General features: G+C 35.7%; 1 protein-coding gene across 5 annotated transcripts in view; it reads right to left on the bottom strand.

Annotated features, from left to right (window-relative positions):
* The window catches only part of HACE1 (HECT domain and ankyrin repeat containing E3 ubiquitin protein ligase 1), a 56,357-nt gene that overhangs the window by 30,416 nt on the left and 4,058 nt on the right, over positions 1–21,883 (bottom strand). Inside the window, exons 2-12 of one of the 5 annotated variants that reach the window (XM_075145573.1) lie at positions 21,244–21,298; positions 21,111–21,165; positions 19,795–19,884; positions 17,911–18,015; positions 16,466–16,541; positions 16,054–16,185; positions 14,786–14,868; positions 13,707–13,803; positions 11,101–11,202; positions 8,494–8,600; positions 4,435–4,681 (exon numbers count right to left, since the gene is read on the bottom strand). In XM_075145573.1, coding sequence (XP_075001674.1) covers positions 4,435–4,681; positions 8,494–8,600; positions 11,101–11,202; positions 13,707–13,803; positions 14,786–14,868; positions 16,054–16,185; positions 16,466–16,541; positions 17,911–18,015; positions 19,795–19,884; positions 21,111–21,165; positions 21,244–21,259 — 1,110 coding nt within the window. In that variant the 5' untranslated portion in view covers positions 21,260–21,298. Of the gene's footprint in view, positions 1–4,434; positions 4,682–8,493; positions 8,601–11,100; positions 11,203–13,706; positions 13,804–14,785; positions 14,869–16,053; positions 16,186–16,465; positions 16,542–17,910; positions 18,016–19,726; positions 19,885–21,110; positions 21,167–21,243; positions 21,299–21,883 lie in introns of those variants that run through there. The other 4 variants (XM_075145574.1, XM_075145575.1, XM_075145572.1 and 1 more) reach the window with 4 other exon arrangements.

Here is a 21,883-nt window from a genome sequence, read left to right on the forward strand (position 1 = left end):
GTTTCTTTGGAATTACACATCTGAGTCTGATGAAGTACCAAGCTTTTACAGCTACACACCTCATCTCTCAAATACAAGGATTTAGCTATGCAACGCCTTCCTCTTTACCCATCTAGAAAGCAAGACACTAGAAATCAAACCCATATTCAAACTGCGACATTGGAGCAAAATCTTTTGCCAGGTGACAGATAGTTAGTCTTTTAAGACACAGGGAGCAGGAGATCACTAATCCATGAAGTGACCATGTCACAGCACAGAAGTCAATTCAATTCTAAAAAAGAGTAGTATCTGAAATGAGGGAAAAAATTTTATGGGCTTCCCAACTTTGTTCAACTAGACAGGAAGATTTTGCAGCAACTTTCCCTAATATGTCATCATACTGAACAGCAACTGGAAGAGCGATACATGAAAAAGTAATGAATACAAACCTGGTCAAAATTACTATTCATAAAGTTTCTCACTGGTAAGATCTCATTTGAGTTAGCAGTAGCTTGTTTCAAGATTGGGTGTCAAAATTCAATGGCCATTTTGTTTCTTGCAAGATCAGTACAAGAATGTGTCTTAATTAGCTAGTGTTTCCACTTTAAAGCATTTGGATAGGCCTGAATTGACCATGCCTGCAATGAACTACTGTCCTGGTTTCAGCTCGGATAGAGTTAAATTTCTTCCTAGTGCTGTGTTTTGGATTCAGTATGAGAAGAATGTAGACAACACACTGATGTTTTTAGTTGTTGCTACGTACCCTACTAGTCAAGGACTTTTCAGCTTTCCGTGCACAAGAGGCTGGGAAGGAGCATAGCCGGGACAGCTGGCCCAGCTGGTCAACGGGGTATTCCATACCATGTGACATCATGCTCAGTATACCAATGGTAGGTGTGTCCAGGAAGTAGCAATCACTGGTTTTTTGGGGCATTGCTTGGCGAGTACACTCATTTTGTATATCCTATCATCATTATTATTATTATTATTTTCCCTTCCTTTTCTGTTCTATTAAACTGTCTAATGTCAGCCCACGAGTTTTCTCACTCTTATCCTTCCGATTCTCTCCCTGTTCCACTGTGGGGTGGGGGGGAGCGAGCGAGCGGCTGTGTGGTGTTTGGCTGCCTCCCGGGCTAAACCACGACAATTACATATAGGGAACTTGAGTAAAGCAAAGATGGCCCTTTGATTTTCTTGTCCTTGTCAAGCAATAATATTCCTCAGTAGCCTCAGATCAAGATATACTCACATTTTCAATCCCTTCCAAGCTAGATTACAGTGACAACTCTTCAAAATATGTTCAATCAGTATACTAATACAGAACACCTTAACAAGCATTAAGAAAAATGCCAGAAGAAAGTTTTTCTTCATTTCTTATACTGGATAAAATATATTTTTGCACCAGCTTTTTAAGAGGACTTATGACATACATCTTTAAAGGTCATCAGGTACAGATCTATTTGGACCTAACAGCAGTGCATTCAGAAGGAAAGGGAACAATCCCTTATCCCATGCAATAAGGCCTGATAATGTTTCTCTGCATATCCCACAAGGGTACCACAAGACAGAACTACTGCCACTGCTACCCTCAATCCTCCCCAGATACAAGTTTCTAGGTCCATTCTTGAAAGAAGACAGTATTGAACAACTGATTAGCTTCCTATATAGATATAGACAATATCTAGAGGTCTTCACTCGCTCAAATAAACAGCATCCAGAGAAGTGGGTGGTGACCCTATATCATGTTCTTGGGCTCTGGAAAGTACTTAAAACCTTACATGGGACATGAAACAGCAGTCAGAGACTTGTTTTTCCCCATAAAACCTGTATCAAAATTCAAATTATCTACAACATTCATCCCCACAACTGAATTTTAACGTCAGCAGCAAATTCCAATTTAAAGCCATTTTCCACTAAAACTTTCAATATGGATCTCAAATTTAAAATCTTTAAGTTCCATGTTGCCTTTTTTAATACAGATTTAACTCACATTTTGGAGCAGCAACCTCTGTGGTTTCCCTTAATAGTCAGTAATAAACAGTTACACAGCCTATATTCAAGAAAACTCAAATAAAATAAAAAAACAGAAAAGGAGTTCTTTGTCACTGACCTGCATGTCCCACATGCAAGTACTGCTACCAATGAAGACATACAACTGCCAGGTCTTCAAGTAGCCTCCATACCACTGTAATAATCTAGAGATATAGTGGGCTTTTCTCCCTCCTCCCAGAAGGTGAAAGGGACTATCACAACCACGTTTTCAAGGAAAATACAAAACAGAAAAAGGAAAGGGAAGGTAGAAATAAGAGAGAACAGGAAGCCACCCAATTGACTCAGCACTATGTCTTATCTCCCACTACCCAGTTACTGTAAATTCAGGGAAGAGCAAGCTAATCCAATCACAACTGAAGATTAACTTAGCATTACCAGACCTGTGTGCCCCACTCCCAAACAAGAATAAGTTCTCATCAGAAGTTTTGTATTTTTGAGTTTGAAATTTAAATCAACCTTAAAAATATCATGGAGACAACAGTGGCCCTAATGAATGGCTGCCTCAGTTTTAATATATTTCTAAAATAAATAATTCAAAATAATAGCAATAATAATTTTTAAATCATCCCGAAATTTTTGTTTTGTTAGTTAATGCAACAGTAGTATATATTTTGCTCATTTATTAAAAACATAAATGTTGTTTTTACACAATTAAGAATTACTGATATTTTCTGGGACAACCATGCCAGCTGTGTAATGTAAGTCTACTGCACAAGACTCAACTCCATACTAAATCAAGAAACAATTCTTTCAGCATACAAAGTAGTTTGGGCACACAGATAAGTGATTCTGCTGAAAGACAATTTCCTTCACAAATTGCAATTGAATGTTTTTGTTTGTTTTATAGTGGGTTCTGAAATGATCTGGAGTTGAAAAGCATGAAACCTTCATCTTTTTCCCTTTTTGGGCTATGAGCAAACACAAAATGCAAGGAGATGAGGCCAGCTACTCCGAAAACCTTGAAGAAAAAAAGGTAGCAGAACATCTACACAGAAAGGGAACAGAATATCTCACTGCATACAGTTTCTGTACTAAGCGCAAATTCCTGTATTTAACATCTGCTTGTTATTTAATCAGGTATATTTAAACAAAATTTCATTAAAACTGTTAGAAAATGCTGTCTTTAATAAAATTATTCTTGTGATTTGGGTAGGGCTTTGTTTTTTGAAAATGGAAATCTGGTTAAACTCAAAATGTGCCAATCTAGCTCAATATCTTTTAGTGAACAACTCTAAAGGACAATTATTGCATTGCATACTGCACAACGCATTACATTTTGGACACAGTATTTTTCATACTCAATCACTAGTTTTATATTCATTATATAAATCAATTTGTTATTAAAACTATTTTGCTATCAGAAAAACAAACATCTGTGCTTGTTTTTTAAATAGTCTAATGCTTTCCTTCTTTCCAAGAGAAGAAATTTAAGCAAAAACTGAGCTACTTAACTAAATATAGCTGGAATTAAGAGTATCATCTTTCACGACCTTATCAATATAGCTCTGTCTTAAAAGCCATTAGAAGTAACCTGATGAACACATATCATCAAATAAATGCAGTAATTTCAAAATATCATTTCCACAACACTCTGGAAGAAACGTGAAGGTTAACGAAAATTCTCATGTAATCATTGGCATCTAAATTTGGTGATACGAACTGTGCCAAGTGAGAGTATGGAGGAAGACAGGGGGGGGAAAAAGAGACTACCCGTCAGTTCTTATTATTTAGGTGCTCTGAATAGTATGTCAGTTATATACCCAATGCAGATCAAGTGGCATGCAGGAAACCAGGACTGCTTTACAGAAAGGCAAGCTATGATTTTCTACAGAGGGATTCCTCAACCAACAAGTATAAAAAAAAACCTTCAGAAATTAAACATCTAAATGGCATGCACCTAAAGCAAGTGTTTGAGAACAGCTATAAATCAATAACCTTGCAAGGGTGGTAGTAAGCTGGTATGTTTCAAAGCATGTGATAATAAAATTCAAGAACAACTTGGGAAAAAACTTCATGGTCACAGTGAAAACAATGAACAGATTAAGAATTCAACTATTTTAATTTACCTTGTGAAGCTGGATAAAACTGAATGATCAGAACTCCCAATGAATCTCCATATATCATTTTGAAATTACATTAATACAATTCATTATATTAATACTACCACATTTTGAAATTACTACACTCTTAAATAGCATAATAGAAATAAAAACAAAGTTTACTAAAATCAGCTGGGTAACTAAACCTTCAACATCTAATAAACAATATATTAAATAAGAAATAAACAGAAATCATAAGATGAGATGTGCATCAGTGGTTAAATGAATCCAGTGGAAAAAAAAATAATTAAGGAGAAGAGGTAGGCTTAACTTAAGAAGGGATAGGGACATCAACCAAACTTACTTCCTGTTCATGAGATGTCTGATTAATGAATGCATGCTTTGTGAAATTCATCTCTTTAACGTCTATCTTCCTAACAACATCATATACTTTTCTGACCTTGAACACCTGACTTCTTGGAGTTTTATTTCCATTGTAGCCCATGTCATTTCCATTACTGGGAGAGGATGGGCCAATGCGAAAGACATGGCAAAATATCCTCACGATCCTTAAGAGACTCTTCATTTGAGCTTCATAATTACTTGACAAGCTGGGGGAAAAAATGGAATATTTAAGTTTCTTTTCCTAGATTAAACAGTGTAGTATATTAAGGAGTAAGCAATCTAATGGTAGGGTCTGTCACACGCTGAAAAAAACCCTAAGCTTTAAACCCTAATGAATTTTAACTTTCCTGCACCAGCCCCAAAGTCAGATATAAGCACTATAATTTTACTAACATGTACTCATAATTTTAACTAGAAGTGAAATAAGAATAGCAAATTCCAGATCTTGCAAAATACTTCATTTGTTTTTTTACACACATGTACACTTCTTATGAACCGCTGGTAAGAAATTCAACTTACTACAGTAAGGATCTCGACATATGAAACAAATTGGGATATCCACATGAAAATGTTTTTCAATCCAGAAAAGATAGCATCCAATGATAAAAGAGTACTGAATAATCAGATATGCTGCCACAGCCCATCCTCACCTAGCTATTATCCTAAATGCCCATTAACTACCTCAATCAGACAAGGGATCAGGATGGTAAAGATGCCACTATTTCTACTCAAAAGAAACATCATCTAAAAGATACTACACAAAAGCACCATTATGTTATTTATTTATCCAATAAATATATTAGAAGTTTTATGTCTTCTTAACTGAACTGGCCAACACTGAACTCTGTACCAATACAGTGTAGAATATGAGATATTAATGAGTTCATGCACAAGCAGAACATTCTCCACCAAATTTGACTTGGTTTTCTTTCTTTAAACCCCAAGCAGTAAGAATTCTTCTGTCTTGAACACATAACAAAAACTGCAAGAAATTAAAACTTTTTCTACTGAACTCTACTCACTTATAAATATAAGTGAGTACCTATTCAATTCTATCCTTAAAGTACTTGCAACTTATAAGCATGCTTTCTAACTATAAGATCAGTATACACCAGAAAACTGACGTCTTAGAGGATGCTGTAAACCTCTGATGCTCTCTTAATTCACAAATCTGAAACACAGCTAGTTGTAACATCGCAGTACCTCACACTCCCTATGGCATGGGTAAAAGAAGACCTATTTGTTTTCAGCACTACATTTTAATGACTGTCAGTGAGGCGTTAATTTTAAAAAGCCACATACTAACAATTTTACTGAACTGATATACAAAGTACAACTTTCTTGTCACAATCTAGACTTTAACCAGAGAAGTTTTCAGTAAATCAAGATAAGAAAGGAACACAAAGAGCAAACAGTGCAACAGTAGGCATGTTAAGTTCTTAACCAGGTAAAGAAAATCCCCTGACTAGCAGGCTGTAAGTGTCTTACCAGAATTGTATTACCAGAATTTGTGGTCACAGCCACAAATTAGCATTTGTAAAATCTTTGCTTATATACCACAAGAATCTATGAATACAAGAAGCTAACTGAAGAAGCTAACTTAAGTATTGGGAAAAAAAAATTTCAATTGAGGTTTATCACCCCTCAGCAGCAGTATCTTCTTGGTGAAATTTCAGATTAAATCTGCTGGTCTCCAGGAAGAGCACCCACATACATAGGAAGACCTTAAAGTGCTTTTAATAGTTTACTAAAGCTTTTCCTAGCATGTTTGTAAACATTCAGCTAGGCCCAATCTGCACCAGCAAGACCAAATCATGTCACAGTACAATTATTTCTTGGAAAGAGGAAATATGTGATGGAGGTAATGCTAACTGAACAGGCTCCTTGCTGGTATTCAAGGCAGAAGTCCTCAGGCAGAAGCCTGGTGTCATTCCTGGCTACCTGCTAGAAGCATTACAAAAAACAACTTCAGATATTTTTGAACTAAACAACAAACAAACCCAACAGCAATGGGCTGTGGGTTAGCACCCAGAGAACTAACAGTGATGATACTAGTTCAGCCATGCAAGAGTATCATTACTGGAGGTTTTCATGTACAGAGTGCATTTTACACACTATTTGTTGGAAGGAGGAGAGAGAGGAAAGAGGCCCAAGCTCAGAGAGTCTATATTCACCAAGTACTACCTTCATCCTCGTTATGTTAATACTAAAGCAACTGAGAAATACTTAGTAGAAGTAGAGATTGAAGCCTTTGACAAGGAACAGAATTGGAGAGAACAGACACAGTTCTTGTGAAACTGTATCTTGTAATAGAAAAAGAAAATAATTCCATTTCCCTTGTGACATATTACAAAGTGGCAAAGAGAAACGGGCCAGTAAGAGTCCACAGGACACCTCAAGCACAGGCATCTCTGGAAATGCCTGCTCAATCCAACACAATGCAAAGCTTCCAACTTGTCTTCAGCCTCTGCTAGTAAACCCACATGCAGCAGTAGAGGAGTACATACCGGCTCAAATTCAGAGACAGTATGGGCACATAGGTGCTGTTTCTATAGCCATACTAAGGGAGCATTGCTCAATACAGCGGAGCAATAACAGCGATAAATCAAATCTAAACACACAATCAGTTTAATTTATCTCTGAAGATACTGAAATAGAAACAAATACTGCCTCATATGACCTAATCCAGCTATCACAACTTCTGATAATGTCCCCATACAAAGCAAGTTTGAAACCCTTTCCCGCAGAATGGTTTTGCACTTTATCACAGTTTATTTGTGGGAGATCTATTGGCTCTAATGAAGCCTGGAGACAAAAGGAATGTGTTGCAAGTTAAGCTGATTACACACTGAAGCCCAACAACAGTTAAAGTTCTTCAAAAAGTTATCTTTGCAGCAACAAAATGTCATTAATATGTCTATGCACTTTAACACCAAACATTTGAGGGGTTTAAGTCTTTTATGCTCATTCATTGAGGCGAACACCCATCAGAGCAAGACTGTGATTAATGGCGTCATGAATTTCCTAGCATTGTCTAGGAGTTCTGACCTGCAATCTACAAGCTCCATCCAAATTTAACATGACTGGTGGGGAAGAAAAAGAAAAAGCATCTAAAACTAAGAATATATTATTTAGTCTCCATCTACCTGACAGGTTCCTCCCGCCCCGGCCTCAGTTGAAAAGAAGCATTCATTATTCCTCTACAACCAACGCTGACAGGCCCCTCTGGTTACAGAATGCTCTTAAACCTCTCTTTTCCAAAAAACCATCCAGAACATGTTAGTAAGGAACTTCCACTCCTGCCTTTACGCTCTTGACTTCTTTCAGGAAAGATTTTCTTAGCTTCTAGTAAAGCATAAAGGTTAGAGCAAATTCTGCTAGCTTTTGCAAACAGTAAAACGTTACTGGTGTTCCAACAGATTACAGATGAGGCGTTTTGCACAAACTCCCTCAAACAGATGCCACAAAAACTAGGAAAGCATACTAGGAAAATATGCTTGCCTATTTTATGTGTTTCCCCAAGTAAGCACTTCTTGCGTTGCTGAGACAGCACATTGGTAGATGAAATTTTTGGTCTCATATATATTAGTAGCCACAGCAGGCAATCAGAGCCAGCAAACATGAGACAGGTGTCTGAAGTAACAAAACTCTCCTCAAACATACTAATAAAGCAGAAAAGTAAAGATGTGGAAGAGAAGAAAAAAGGAGAGGGGAAAAAAAAAGGAATGATTGATAGTTGGCTAAAAAGCTTCCCTTCCTAGAGCTGACATAGCCAAATGAACCAAACAAAAAATACACTTCTCTGCAACTCAAGCTTCTAGGCACCAGCAGCTATACAAGGACACCTTAAGTCCCCGTGAAGACAGTGATCTAAACACACACTGTCATACAGAATCAGATTTAAGATCCACCTACTCCAGCATGTGCCCAGCATCAGATAGTTAAGATTATCAAAACTACTAAGTGGCACCAACTACCAGGTAGCTTATCAACCTACTTATTATCCTCTCACACTTACCTAAGCAGTTTGTGACCATTTGTTGTAGCAACTTCAGCAAGACTTGTTAGGATTTTAAGATACTGACTTTCGCTCTGCTGAGACAAGTGTTCCAGAACTTGCCGCAACTGATACATTAAAACAAAAGAAATTACATAGTGTCATGGAGCATCAGATGAACATTTAATTTAGAACATTATCACCCAAGCATTAATATCTAGCAATATTAATGTACGTCCATATTGTCCAATGTCTAATCTAACCTCACTTAATGTTTCACTATAATTTACAAAGATTACTGAAAAGATATACATTCTAGTCCCAATGTATGTACTACAGGATATATAATATTCTGGAATGCTATGAACGCTGAATGCTTAAGCATGTATTATTAATTCATAAGAACAACTTATTTTCATCTGAAAAATTAGTAGGATATATTTTCAACTTCTGAAAGCTAAGAGCATATTTTCAGTTTCATAATTCATAATTTACCTGTCTCCCCAGTTCACTCCTCGGTTGGTTTATGACACAGTGTAAATGAGCCTTGGATCCTAGAGTTTGCTCTCACTACCTTCAGTTTTGCTCAAGATACTGAATGTCCTTCCTTCGATAAGAAGTCATACCCTGCTAATCAATAATTGTTATGATTACCCTCTTCTCAAAATCGTCCTTTTTGTTGCTAATACCATCACTTGGCTCACAAAGACTAGATGTTGCAAATGCTCACACACTGCCCTGCCTTCAACTCCTTTGTTCTACACTTTTCTTTAGCCTAGACTTTTTTTTGCAGGTAAACTAACTCTTCACTGGCACTGCTTTTCATGCATTCTTATTGTATCCTCATTTATTCCATTCCCTCTCGCTTTCAGAAAGTTCAGTAGTCCTTCTTACCTTCTCTTGTAGAAAGGTGGAAAGAAAAGGAATCTCATCAAGGACATCTAGTCCAACACTCTGCCCCAAGGCAGGAGCCCTTGTATCTGCAATCTAAACTGGCTTACCCAATTTGCTTGCCTGGTTTTCAGATGTCTTCTACTCTGGAAGCCCTGCAGCTTCACTAACTGATCTCTTCTAATACTTCACTGTCCTCGACTATATGAAAGTTTTTCTCAAGGTTCAGCTGAATCTCTAGCTACAAATGGCTAAGGCAGTATCTTTCTCCCTGCAGCCTGTCGATAATTTTTCCAGTTTGTCAAGAACATTTAAAATGTGAGTCCTGACTTCTAACATACATCCAGTCTCTTCTTGTCATCACTTCCAGATAATATGGACTGGTCATTACCAGTCTTTGGGCAGAACAGCTCAGACTTGGCCATAGAAAACCATACTTAAAATACGCTTCCATTTTGGCAATGAAGCATAACTATACCATGTATTATCTAATATATATTATCTAATATATTTTGCATACCCTCTCATTCAGATCTTGTTTTTGCATACACCTCCACCATTACTCAGACAGACGAAACATTCATTTTTCTCACTTACTGTCTTCACTTCTACAATATACGATAATATGTTTTGCCATTTACCTTTCTGTAGAAAGTCTTTTTTGTTCCATGATTTCAGTTCTTTAACTTTCTCTTTTATTTGAAATCATCTACACCATCTCCCCATGCTTCTAACATACACTTTGAGAATTCTCACCTGTCATTTTACTTTGTAAAACTCAACCCTGTCTCAGAAATTTAAACACACTTTCTATATAGATTCATAAATCCTCAGTCTTCTAGTGAAAATATTGTTGTCTGTGATCCCATTAAGAACTTCAAAAATCTAGCAAACCAAGTTCAGTGAAGTGGCAGCCAATACCTTACTAAATCTATTCTTTCTTCCTTTTTTTTTTTTCCCCCAAATTTAGTCTGTAAAATTGTTTGCAGTTATTTTCAAGCAAACAATATATTAAAAACCCACAGCTAGCTAGATTTGGAAAGGGCAAAAAACACCCCATGCTTCCTTCCCCCTACACAATCAACAAACAAAAATTCTTTTCCTTGCTTTTTCTTTGCTTTACATTGCACTACCCCACAACAACAAAAGAAACAAGGTATACAAGAACCACTGAAAAAGGAACAGAATAGTTTCATCTACAGCAATAATAACCAAATGAAACTCTGGCTGCAATCTTTTACACTCTAATTGTACAAGGCAACTTCATACAGGTGAGTGCTCATACTCCAAATGTTCAAGTTCATTCTAGATGATTCAACCCTCAAGTCACATCTTAGAATGGGTATCTGCAGATAACCACTAAATAAAGGAAAACAGACCCCATTACACAAAGCAATTATATATAGCATTCTCTACCAGCACCTTTGTATTGAAGCTTGCAACAGGTCTGCTCTTTCAATTCTTACACTATCTAGATCACTTTGCGAAATACGCAACGTTAGAATACTAAATTAAAAGAGATCCTACATTTAATCCCAAATTCTTGTGTTTAAAACTATGTGAAGACTGTACATTTTCCACGGGCGAAAGAAAAGTACAGAGTAGTCAACTACTGTGGCACTGACAGCCAACTGCTGGTAGTGTCTTCTAATCAGGACACTTATATTAAGCAATCAGATCTCCACAACACAGACAGATCAGTAACTATAAAACACAAAACACATAATACTGTATTACCATGTTTTCCCGTAGATCTTCATTCTGCGTCATTTGAATTATTGTCTGGAAAAGTCGAGGATGGTATTGTATTAAGACTTCACAAGTCTCTCCATAACCACCCTAAAAAGCAATAGTTCAAAAACCATTTTTATTAAAAGAAACATTAGAATTGGGGTTTATACTATTACAGGCATTAAAACTACAATTTTTTAAATAGTGAATGGAGAAATCCAATTCTAAATACACTGAAATTCAATAACGTACCAAAGTTAGATATCACAAAACTTTCAGAAGACAGAATCAAATTCTTTCAGTATATCGGCTCACATATATCCGCTCCCTTTCTTCTGGTTTTTGAAACACTTTCATACTTAGAAAGCCAAAGTTAAATTTGAACAACACTTCACCTAACAATTCACCAGAGATTAAAAACAGTACAATATTTAGCTTCTCTTCCCATTGCTGATGGATGACACATGTCTACCTAATTACACCCAGAATCTAATCCTTCAAAACAAGTATTTTCCTAAAAGTTCATAAGGTACAAATATGATTTGTTAAAGGAAGAAACAGGATAAACCCATGAAAGGGTTCTTTAACTTTAAAATTAATACACAAGTATGATTCCACTTGTGCCTTAGATCAACAGCTCAGACTAACTCCACAACCTTTTGAAAAAAATGTTTTTTTGAAAGGACAGAACTTTAATTTGTGGTTTATTTGTATAACTCTTATTTAACACAGTTGCATTTTTAAGCAGGCACCTAACACCCCAATACACATCAAATTCTACATTGGAAAAATGACCATGTAATGTATTGAATGCTGCAACTCCAGAGGTTCCTTCCCTTCACATGATAATTTATAACTCACTTCAGTGATAATAGATTCATTAAACAGATTCATTTAATTGTTGCTGGTGCCAAGAAATTAAGTATTAAAATTAAAACCACTCAGAATCCGCAAGAATTAATGAAAGTCAGCTCTTCAAAATCAAGGTAACACCATGTTGGCAAGAAGTATATGAATCCACAATTTCAGTCTTCTAAAAACATGTATCTACTCTGAAAAGCAAACCTGTAAGCAAACAATAAAACCCGTGATGTAAGAGGAGAGAAAATATTTTTTCTCCTTTTTTACCTAGTATCATGAACTTGTAAACTAGATGATCTCGCACACAGTAAGACCATCACTACAAAACAACAAACACTAGGTGTCACTACTCACACCTGCAAAAAGTTGACAGAATTTTGATGTATAAAGTGGTGCCCTAGGGATTGTAAAACTGGACCCTGAGGCAGACATTCAAAACACTAATCATAAAAAAAACTTAGTACCATTAAGTACACACTGGTATACTGTCTTACAGGTCTGTGGCTGCAGAAAGCCTCAAAATTAACTAGACTTCGCGTGGTTTTATGGTAATGGTAAATCATTTTGCCATAATAAAGAAAAAAAAAATCTAACTCTGAGCTTCAGAGTTGAGTCAGTAGTGAGACAGTATAGTGATCTGGCACTTCTGAGCGACCGGAGCTGAAGACTTACTAGGGTTTCTTATATGCAAAAAGAAATGCTGTAAGTAACCTAACTTGATCAAGACCTTCCACAGATAGTCTATGAAATAAATTTTTCAGAGTTAAACATTCCAAAATATTCAGGTACGGAAGACAGCAGTCTCTACCACATACACACAGCTACTTCAACTGCAGGTCTTAGGCACATGAGGAATCTTCAGAAATTAAATAACTTGAGATTAAAATAATGTACTAGTACAGCAAAAGATTTGAACATTTCAACTTTATCTTGCCAAACTAATGACATGCACCAAGGTAATGTGATGTCCACTAAGTGCTGTGATTTTTTTTTTAGTTCACAGTTTTCTAGTCTGCCAATTACTAGTAAAGGTTCAAAGGCTTCCATTCAACCTAGTAAAGGTTCAAAGGCTTCTGCTTCCATAACAGCATTAGCTGTTATTTACACACTGACCTTAAATTGATTCTACAGAAAAATGTGTAAGTGCTGTTCACAAATCAAGAAAAGACACCCTAGCAAGCAGTACAACCAATATTTGCTATCAAACAAGAAAGACTGTGTTTTGCACAGTAGTTGAAAATGCTTAAGACTTTTGTTCCTCATCCAGATGTAGTATTTGGAATACCTTTGAAAAGTAACAGTCAGCACCATGTAAGTTTTGTTTGTTTTTATTAGTAATATCTCTTCAAGAGAAAAGAAAATCTATTACTTGAGATAAAAAAAAAAAATCACTCCTTTCTGCATGCCTTTACCTCTTACTTGTTAAGAGTTAAGCACCTAAACAGAAACTATTACCATTATACCAAGGATTCCCAAACTTCGTAGTCAAATGGAGTTCCGCAAACTCTTTGTTCCTCATGGGCTTTAATCTTGCAAAGTTTTTAAAGATGTTAAAGATTTTTGCAAAGGGTACAAATTGGGAACCTGCCTATAGGATTAATTTAATTGCCAAAAAATTATTTTTGCATTTCTGTTTTGCCAAAGGACTACCATCTTTCATAGGCCTTAAAAATAAAAAAGATAACACTGATCAGGTGACACTGTAGTAAGTGACAGAAGTTCACAGAAAAAGTGTGTTGCTAACTCAATACCTGTACACAGAGATCCAGTGGAGTAATACCATTTTTGTCTGGTAAATATTTGGCTCCTCTCATCAAAAGAATTTGTGCAGTGTCTCTCTGACCATGGCTATTCAAAAGAAAAGAAGGAAAAGTTAATACAGCACTTTTGCTCTACTATGAGTGATAAATCTGACTTTATTGTATCTAACAAAGAAAACCAACATAAGCTAGGAGAAAACAAATAGTTACGGTATGAAACTAAGCAGAAACACAGGATGGAAGATAATGCCACTTATATTCTTCTAATACCTTTCAAGGCCACTGCAGAAACACAGTGCAAAATTAGGTGCAGCCCATTTATCAAGCCAGAGTCACCCTCATCATTCAGAAATCATTCACATTAGTCTAGGCTCCTAAATATGTATGAGCTGCATTTTCTGCAAAAAAGAGCTCTTTCAATTCACACCCTAATTTACTTCACAGAGAAATTTTTCTTCACTGAGTTCTTTGCTCACTCGTACCAGATTTGGGGAAAAAAATAATCTAATTGTGCTTTAACATTAGTAAGATTTTTTTTTTTATTGATAAAACATCTTTTTTTGCACAAGAGTTCAATACATCACTCTTGGCTCTACTTTCTTTTAACCAATACATGTGAATGTTTTGCCTAGTCTTTCTGCTGAAGAAAACGAGAAATCGGGTACCAGTGATTAGATGTTGACTTCATTAAAAACACATTGAAAGACTAGTTGACTATTGCCTTCACCGATATTTAGTGCATATACTGACAAATGTAATACAGAAGTATCTAAAGGGTGAAATGAAAGACTGATACAGAAGACATAGCAATTAAGGTTACGGATACAAGCTTTTCAATGAAGTTTTACTTCTAATCATTAAACATTCAAGGTCAGGTTGGACGGGGCTCCGAGCAACCTGATCTAGTTGAAGATGTCCCTGCCCACGGCAGGGGGGTTGGACTAAATGACTTCTAAAGGTCCCTTCCAACCCAAACTACTCAATGATTGTATGATTGCAGAAGGTGGCAGGGGGAAGGAGGGGAATCAATTTCACTTTTAGCACAGTATTCAAAAGTTAAGAATATATACCTGCAAGCAAAATAGAGCGGAGTTGCCCCTGACACATTCGGCCTGTTTATATCTGCACCACTGTCTAGCAAACACTGAACTGTCTAGAACAGAAGAAAATACCAGCGTTAGAAAAAGTGCAACAGAAAAGTCTATTGGCTTGCAACTATTTAGTGTCATACATGTCTAATTACACTGAAGGATTTAATTTTCAGTAATGAATCTCAAAATCAAAATTCCTCAACACTGTATAGAAAATCATTGCTGTCAGAGCTCATAAAGCTTCCTTCGAACTTCCCATTTTAATAACAATGCCTTTTACTGAACTTCAGCTAATCCCAAAGACCCCTGGAACTACAAGCCATTCAAAAAGGAAAACGACACTTTTTAGAGAAGTAAACCTCAAGCTAGTGACAGCCATAAACAAGCTTATCATAAACTGACTTTTTAAACACACACTAGAATGGGAGAAATAAGTAAGCAAATTCTAAAATACGAAAACATTGAGCAGACTCTCAAACAACTTTTGCTATATTCCAGTCACATAAAGTAGGTAAGTCTATAGATAACAGTTTCTCAGAATTTGGTCTTCCAAAGTCGAGCTCTGACAATGACAACAGAAAGGATCTGGGTAGAAAGATAATTTTTTTTGTAAATAATCCTGGAGACAATTTGTGTAATTCAAGATCACTACTCTACATGGCTGTAATGCAATTCAAGTAAAGCATCCAGACCTGTACTCTGCGAGTAAATAGTCAGCCCTAATGCAAGGCCAGGTCTAAAAATTATTCACACAGATCAGTAAAAGAAAAGTCTATGCGAACTTGTTTACTTCTAATGTTAAATATCTAACTGACCCAACCCTGTGTTCGTTTTTTATTCACAGTAAATTAAGATCATTTCAGATTTCAAAAGCACATAATAACTGGTACAATTATGAATCAAACACATTCTAAAAAGTAAGGAAGAACATTTTCAAATGTTTAACATTACATCAAAACCTGCAATCAACAAGGCAATAATAGTACTACAGAACAGCTGAATAGTATACAGTAAGTCACTTAAACTCCCATAAACACTGAGATCAATCATCTCCACAAGAATAAGTTAGTTGTTCCCATGGAAGTGTATGCAGTCAATACTAAGACAAACAATAGAGTTCTTCACATTTCTAACCATTATCATGTGCATAACTAGCCTGAAGTTTATAAAAAAACCACACACAACATCACTGAGGCTTTACCCAATTCTTCGCAAATCCAATGTGTTAATAAAATTTAAAAACTTACTGTCTTGTGTCCGTTTTGACAAGCTACATGAAGAGCTGTCTGTCCCATTGCATCTTCAACATCTACATTACTGACATGCTGAACAAGATCATGAAGCAATTCTGTTCGTCCATTGACAGCCAACCAATGAATCTAAGTACAAAATGATTATATGTTTCTTTTAGCAACGATATAAGTATTTCATAAATATGATTTTAAACCTCACTGTACTATTGTCAACATTTTCACAAAGAGATGCTTTGAACAATAATATCATATGCTTGGGTACTTTGATCACATCTTTTGATTCTTAAGGGCACTGGACACACAGCAGTTTTGTTTATTTACTTGTAAAACAGCAGAAGCTTAAGAAATGAGAGTCTTCAAATTCTTCATTCATTTTAAGAGCACCATGAGAATAAATAGCACTTACTGCAGTCAAGCCTTCATTATTACAAATGTTGACATCTGCACTGTATTCCAGCAGCTTGCTCATACATTTCTTCTGGCTATAAACAAAAGAGTGCATTAAAACCCAGCCAGGGAAAACAATTTACAAAGACCGAGTATCTTCTCAACGCTCCACTCATTCTAATTCATAACTGTACAAATCATAGCAGGTAGTTTTACTTTACAAGGAGTATGGTACTGAGCATGTGAAAAAGAGAAGTGATCATCAGTAGCACCAGAGACTCATACAGTGCAAGTGTAGCATATGACAGCATAGGGCTAAAAACATAGTTGTGTAGCTGAATGTTTTTGTGGAAAGTGTAGAAGTGCTTAATCACTGCTCTAACAGTTTCAGTTCAGCCTGAACTATGCTCTCAAGACAAGAAGCTAGAGTTCAGCGAACGGAAATCCATGAAGTTCATCATCATCAGTACACTTCAGTGAACACATTTACAGTACACCACTAAATCATTACTTAATGAGACACTCATAACACTATGTAAATCTTTGACAAGTACAATAACTGCCTTAATGAAAGTAGGGGTGTTTTTCCTACTTCATGTTTTGTTTGGTCTTTCAATGCTCTCTAATGCTCTAAGTGCTTTACCCTTAAGAGTTTACTCTTACTTTTCCTTTTTATTTGGTACCTCTCACACCTTTCTCATGCCTGCTTTCCACATAACTGTCTCCTGTGTGTATTTCTGCATTTCACCATGTACCACTTGGCTGCTTCTTTCTCCCTTCTCTTCCAAATACTCCTCCCCATACCTAAAAGCCACTAAACACTACCTCCTCCTCATGTCAAGTACCAGCTGTTATACAATTCAGGTACTGTGACACATACATGCTCTAAAAAGAAGACAACAACATTACCATTACCAGCTGTGTGTTTCCACATACTACAATTCAAGAAATAAGATCTTAAAAGATCTTAAAAAGGTGCTTGCTCATTGTTTTGGGTTTTTCCCCCCTCTCCTAATATTGTGCAGGCAAACTTTGTATTTCTTTCCTTGTAGTAAAAATTTCCTTGGAGACACTATCTGAGAAAAATCTGAAATCTCTGAATCCTTCCAAACCCTCCACTGTCCTCTTCGAAATCTTTTCTTACTTAGCTAACTGGAAGGTGAATGCATCCTTTGTTCAATCACTGTTGTAAGAATCATTAAGCTCCTGCTTAACAGAAAACACTAAAATGACTGGCACTGAAACTGGCACTTCAGATATAACTTCCTATTTACATAAAATTATTTTCTGAAGATTCAAAGTATGGATTTTAAACTTCACATTCCCTGTAAGTATGCCATTCCTATTTTCAAAAGTGAAAACTGAAGTATTTTGTTTGAACTATGCAAAAATATTACAAAACATGTCAGCTCAAGTGCATTATGCACAAAACCTGTTTAAGAGTTTTAAAATTCTTTTTCTTACCCATTCCTTGCTGCTAAATGAAGAGGCGTGCATCCTGAAATGTCCTGATAGTTTGGATTTGCCCCTTTTTTTAATAATAGAACAAGGCATTCAACTGATCCACAGCTAAGAATAAAGTAAGGAAGGGAAAAACTGTAACAAGGATATTTACAAACCAAATCTATATTGACGTAAAGACAACAGCAATACTATGTACATATTACATTCAGTAGAAAATCTTAACACAAAACTGGTTTTATACCCTTATAGTTCAAATTACACCAACTTAAAGGAAAGACACTTACATGCAGCGAGGACTGACCATAACTTGTATTAATAAATAGGTGCTAGTCTTCTATGTGATTTTAGTAACTTTAAAACCCAACAATGAATCTTTAAGACTGCCAATTGCTTAAAACAAACTGTTTAAAATGTTTTGCTTACTATTTCCTCTCACCTCCCTCATCTTTAATCTATTCACAGGACTGAATTTTCCATTAAATAACAATTTCAATATCTTTTTTTTTTGTTACACTTCAGTGTCTGGAAGTTACATTTAGAAGTTTAAATATCAGAAAAATTCTAAAACTCATACAAATATTTCTTTGCTATTTGTTTTGAATCTGTAACTCCCTTTTACTTTTCTTCAGAATAATCAATGTCACCAAGAACACAAACTTTGCATTATATGTTTATCTTACTCCTGAACTCTTCAAGAGGAAGAGCTGATTGGGAGGATAAACATATAGTATTTTTGTATCCCTCATGACCAGCTTATCCATTGTTACTAGTCTTCCCAATGATAGAACTGCTACACAACAACCCAAAGAAAATGAAGACCAGCTGTAAAATAAGTGCAAAACCAGCATCTTAACGACCACTTAATGACAAAACAACTAGCCAAGATAAAAGAGAATCCAGAAACTAAGTGTAACACAATTTCTTGGGTTTTATGATCAATAAATACAGCTTTTCAAAGATACTTCTAAGATGTATGCTAAAAATTTGCTTGCGTTTTTTTCTTTAAGTACTTTCTTAAGTAAATTTTATATAAGCAGCATGTAATTCTGAGATGGAATGTTTAGGAAACATTTCTAAAACAGTCTGCTTAGAAAGCTGGAACTTCTACCTTTATTGTGCCCAAATACCTGCTATTTATATGCAATATTACTACTATTTCTTTTATTTTTACTTTTTTAAAACAGTTTAAATGTAAGAACTTTCAAGATATTTAAAATGGGACCCACATATAGAACACTCATTCATTAGTTTAAAGTTTAGTTTCTTGAAAGGCCATTTAAAAAAAAGAAAACCAACTATCTGGTTCATTTCTATTAAGGTTATGTTAATCTGGCTGTTTCTTGGCAATATAGATTTATCCCCATTGAAGAGCTACATAAATAATAAATAATCTACATCACAGATTTGAAATTTGCATTTAAGTCCTTTATCCAGGATACAAAAATTTATTAGAAGTAAGTGGCCAAGTTATATCCCCTTCAGTTACGGTCACATGAAGTACTTTGGAATAGCTGCTTCCAATTGTTTTAGAATACTTTAAAAACAAGCAGCACCTGAAGACAAGGTTTCACTAAATCTACAAAGGCAAGAGTAACCCAGCTATATAGGATACACATAATGGCTACACTCCTTCAGAGACTGAGATTTCACAGAAAGGGATATCCACCCAAATTTCTAAGAATTTGGAAAGCTATTTGATATCATGTGTAAAACCTGTCCTCTCAATGAGGCAGGCACATTGCTAAAAGAACAAACAAAATAACAAAAAAGTGTAAAAACAAAATGTTAACTGATACTACAGAGTTTTCCAGCTTACATTGGTGCCTTAGATTTGTGGTAATACTTTCATTGTTAACTTCTGGACTGGACTCAAGTAATTCTTACTTTGCTGCAATATGAAGCAAACTTCTCTTCACACGTCCAAATGCATAATTCACATCAAATTTTGAATTTGATAGCAGCTCTGAGACAGACCTTCAAACAGAAATATAACTTTAATTAAAAAATACCTCACAATATCCAAGCAAAGTATATACTGTAACTTGTACACAAGTACTCTATTTCTTACTTGATCACTATTTCTTTTCCCTCCAACTAATTTCTGAACAAGAGATCCAACAGCTTTCAAGCATCTGCATATTAACAGTACTTCTACTCTTTCGCTTCGTTCTTGTACATGAAAAATGAACTGTGACACTGGGCAACTGTTTCAAATGTAAACAAGTAAGAATTACACCAGATGGCCAAATCACTTCTTTACAAATATGGAAAACAAGTATATTAATAGCTTTGGTTTGAAAAACAATAAATTCCCATTTTCCTCCTTATCGCAACACAGACACCCTAACCAGATAACTAGCAGCTTTCCCAAACATAGGCAAAGTTCAGAAGGAAGACTGGTATGTGAAATCATCATGATGAAGTAGGACACATGATATGCCAATAGGATAAGAAATTTAAATAGGACCCTTCAAGCCCTAATGAATTAGCAAAGACAAAATATTAGTTAAGATAAAATATTTCAAAATAGGTGAAACTGCAAGTGAACTGGTGATTTCAACCTCCAGTAATGAGCTGATCACATAATTTAAAACCCTTGCACACAATATCAACAAGATATTATGTAGCAGAACAAATGTTTATCCTGATTAGATAAACAGTTTATAGTTTCAGTAAGAGTTACTACCTGCTTGCCTACAAAACTCAGCAGAAGGTAGCACCACTTAGCTGGTACTATACAGCTCCCAGGTCCCAACCACTTCGAAGACTACTGGGTAAGAGGAACAGCTGCTCATCTGAGGAATCCCAGAAGTATCAATCTCATTGTCCAACTCTTACTCCATGTCTTTCTAAGATGTCTAATGACACTACGAGCTTCTATGTCATCAATAAATGCACACTCAGAGCTACAACCCAGTTACAAAACAATGCTTTTGTTCTTATCCTAGGACCAATTTCTCTATGCGTATCAACAGAACAAATCCCAGCTCCAGTCTATGGCATAAAATAAAACAGGTCTCTCAGGTAAGAATATGCTGGGATGCATACAGTCAGTGACTAACTTCAGCTACAGACGCTATCTCAGCAATCCAGCAGCAGAAACCCTGAGAGTGCTCTAGCAACTACAACTCTAGCAAACATGCCGTTTTTTCGGACCTTAAAAAAAAAAAAAAAAAAAAGAAATTTAAAGAAGGTCTTACCTGTGCTGGTCAGCCATAACCATCGGCATTAGTGTATAGACAGCAGTTTCATTATCTGTGAAGAAATTAAGTTACTCCATTATCATAAAGAAGTCTTTTATGTAAAATAAATTCATTCGCAACTCTTATTTACCTTTTAAGATGTCCATTGTTCAACAGATCATTCTTTTTAGACAGGTTATACATACCTAAAGTTTCATTATAAAGACAAAGCCACCATACTTAGATAGAAGAGGTAATCAACGGGATAGCAATACATGAAATTTCAATGCGGCTTTTTTTCTTTTACAAAGTAATAATTACAGAATTTTCAATGGAGCATCAATTTCTTTAAACTGACAATTCTTTTACTCAAGTCAAAGTACTTAAGACGTGTGCTAACAAAAAAGAAGTAAACAGATTATTTGAAAAAGAAGGGTTTCCTGTGTTCTAAGGTGACTTCCATAATCCTGATACCTATGAGTTTGTAGAAGTGATTTCTTTAAACTAAGTTACTCCATAACTATTCATTTTTGTCTCTAAAGTTGAATACCCGAATTATATAAATTTCATTTTAATTTCTAATCAGTTTCATATTCCATGTTTGAAGGCGATGAAAAAAGGCCAGAACACAAAGATCCAAGTCAATGGTGCGAACAGACTGACATTCAGCTGTTGTGTCTCTGTCAGTACTACTGCTGCACACACCAGCACACATGCCTGTTTCATCGTTTACAGACTTTCTGGAGTAAGATATTATTTTTAAAGGATTAATTTGACAAAACTTAAAAGGC

This window comes from Calonectris borealis, chromosome 3 (genome assembly GCF_964195595.1).
Source record: "Calonectris borealis chromosome 3, bCalBor7.hap1.2, whole genome shotgun sequence".
Lineage (NCBI taxonomy): Eukaryota > Metazoa > Chordata > Aves > Procellariiformes > Procellariidae > Calonectris > Calonectris borealis.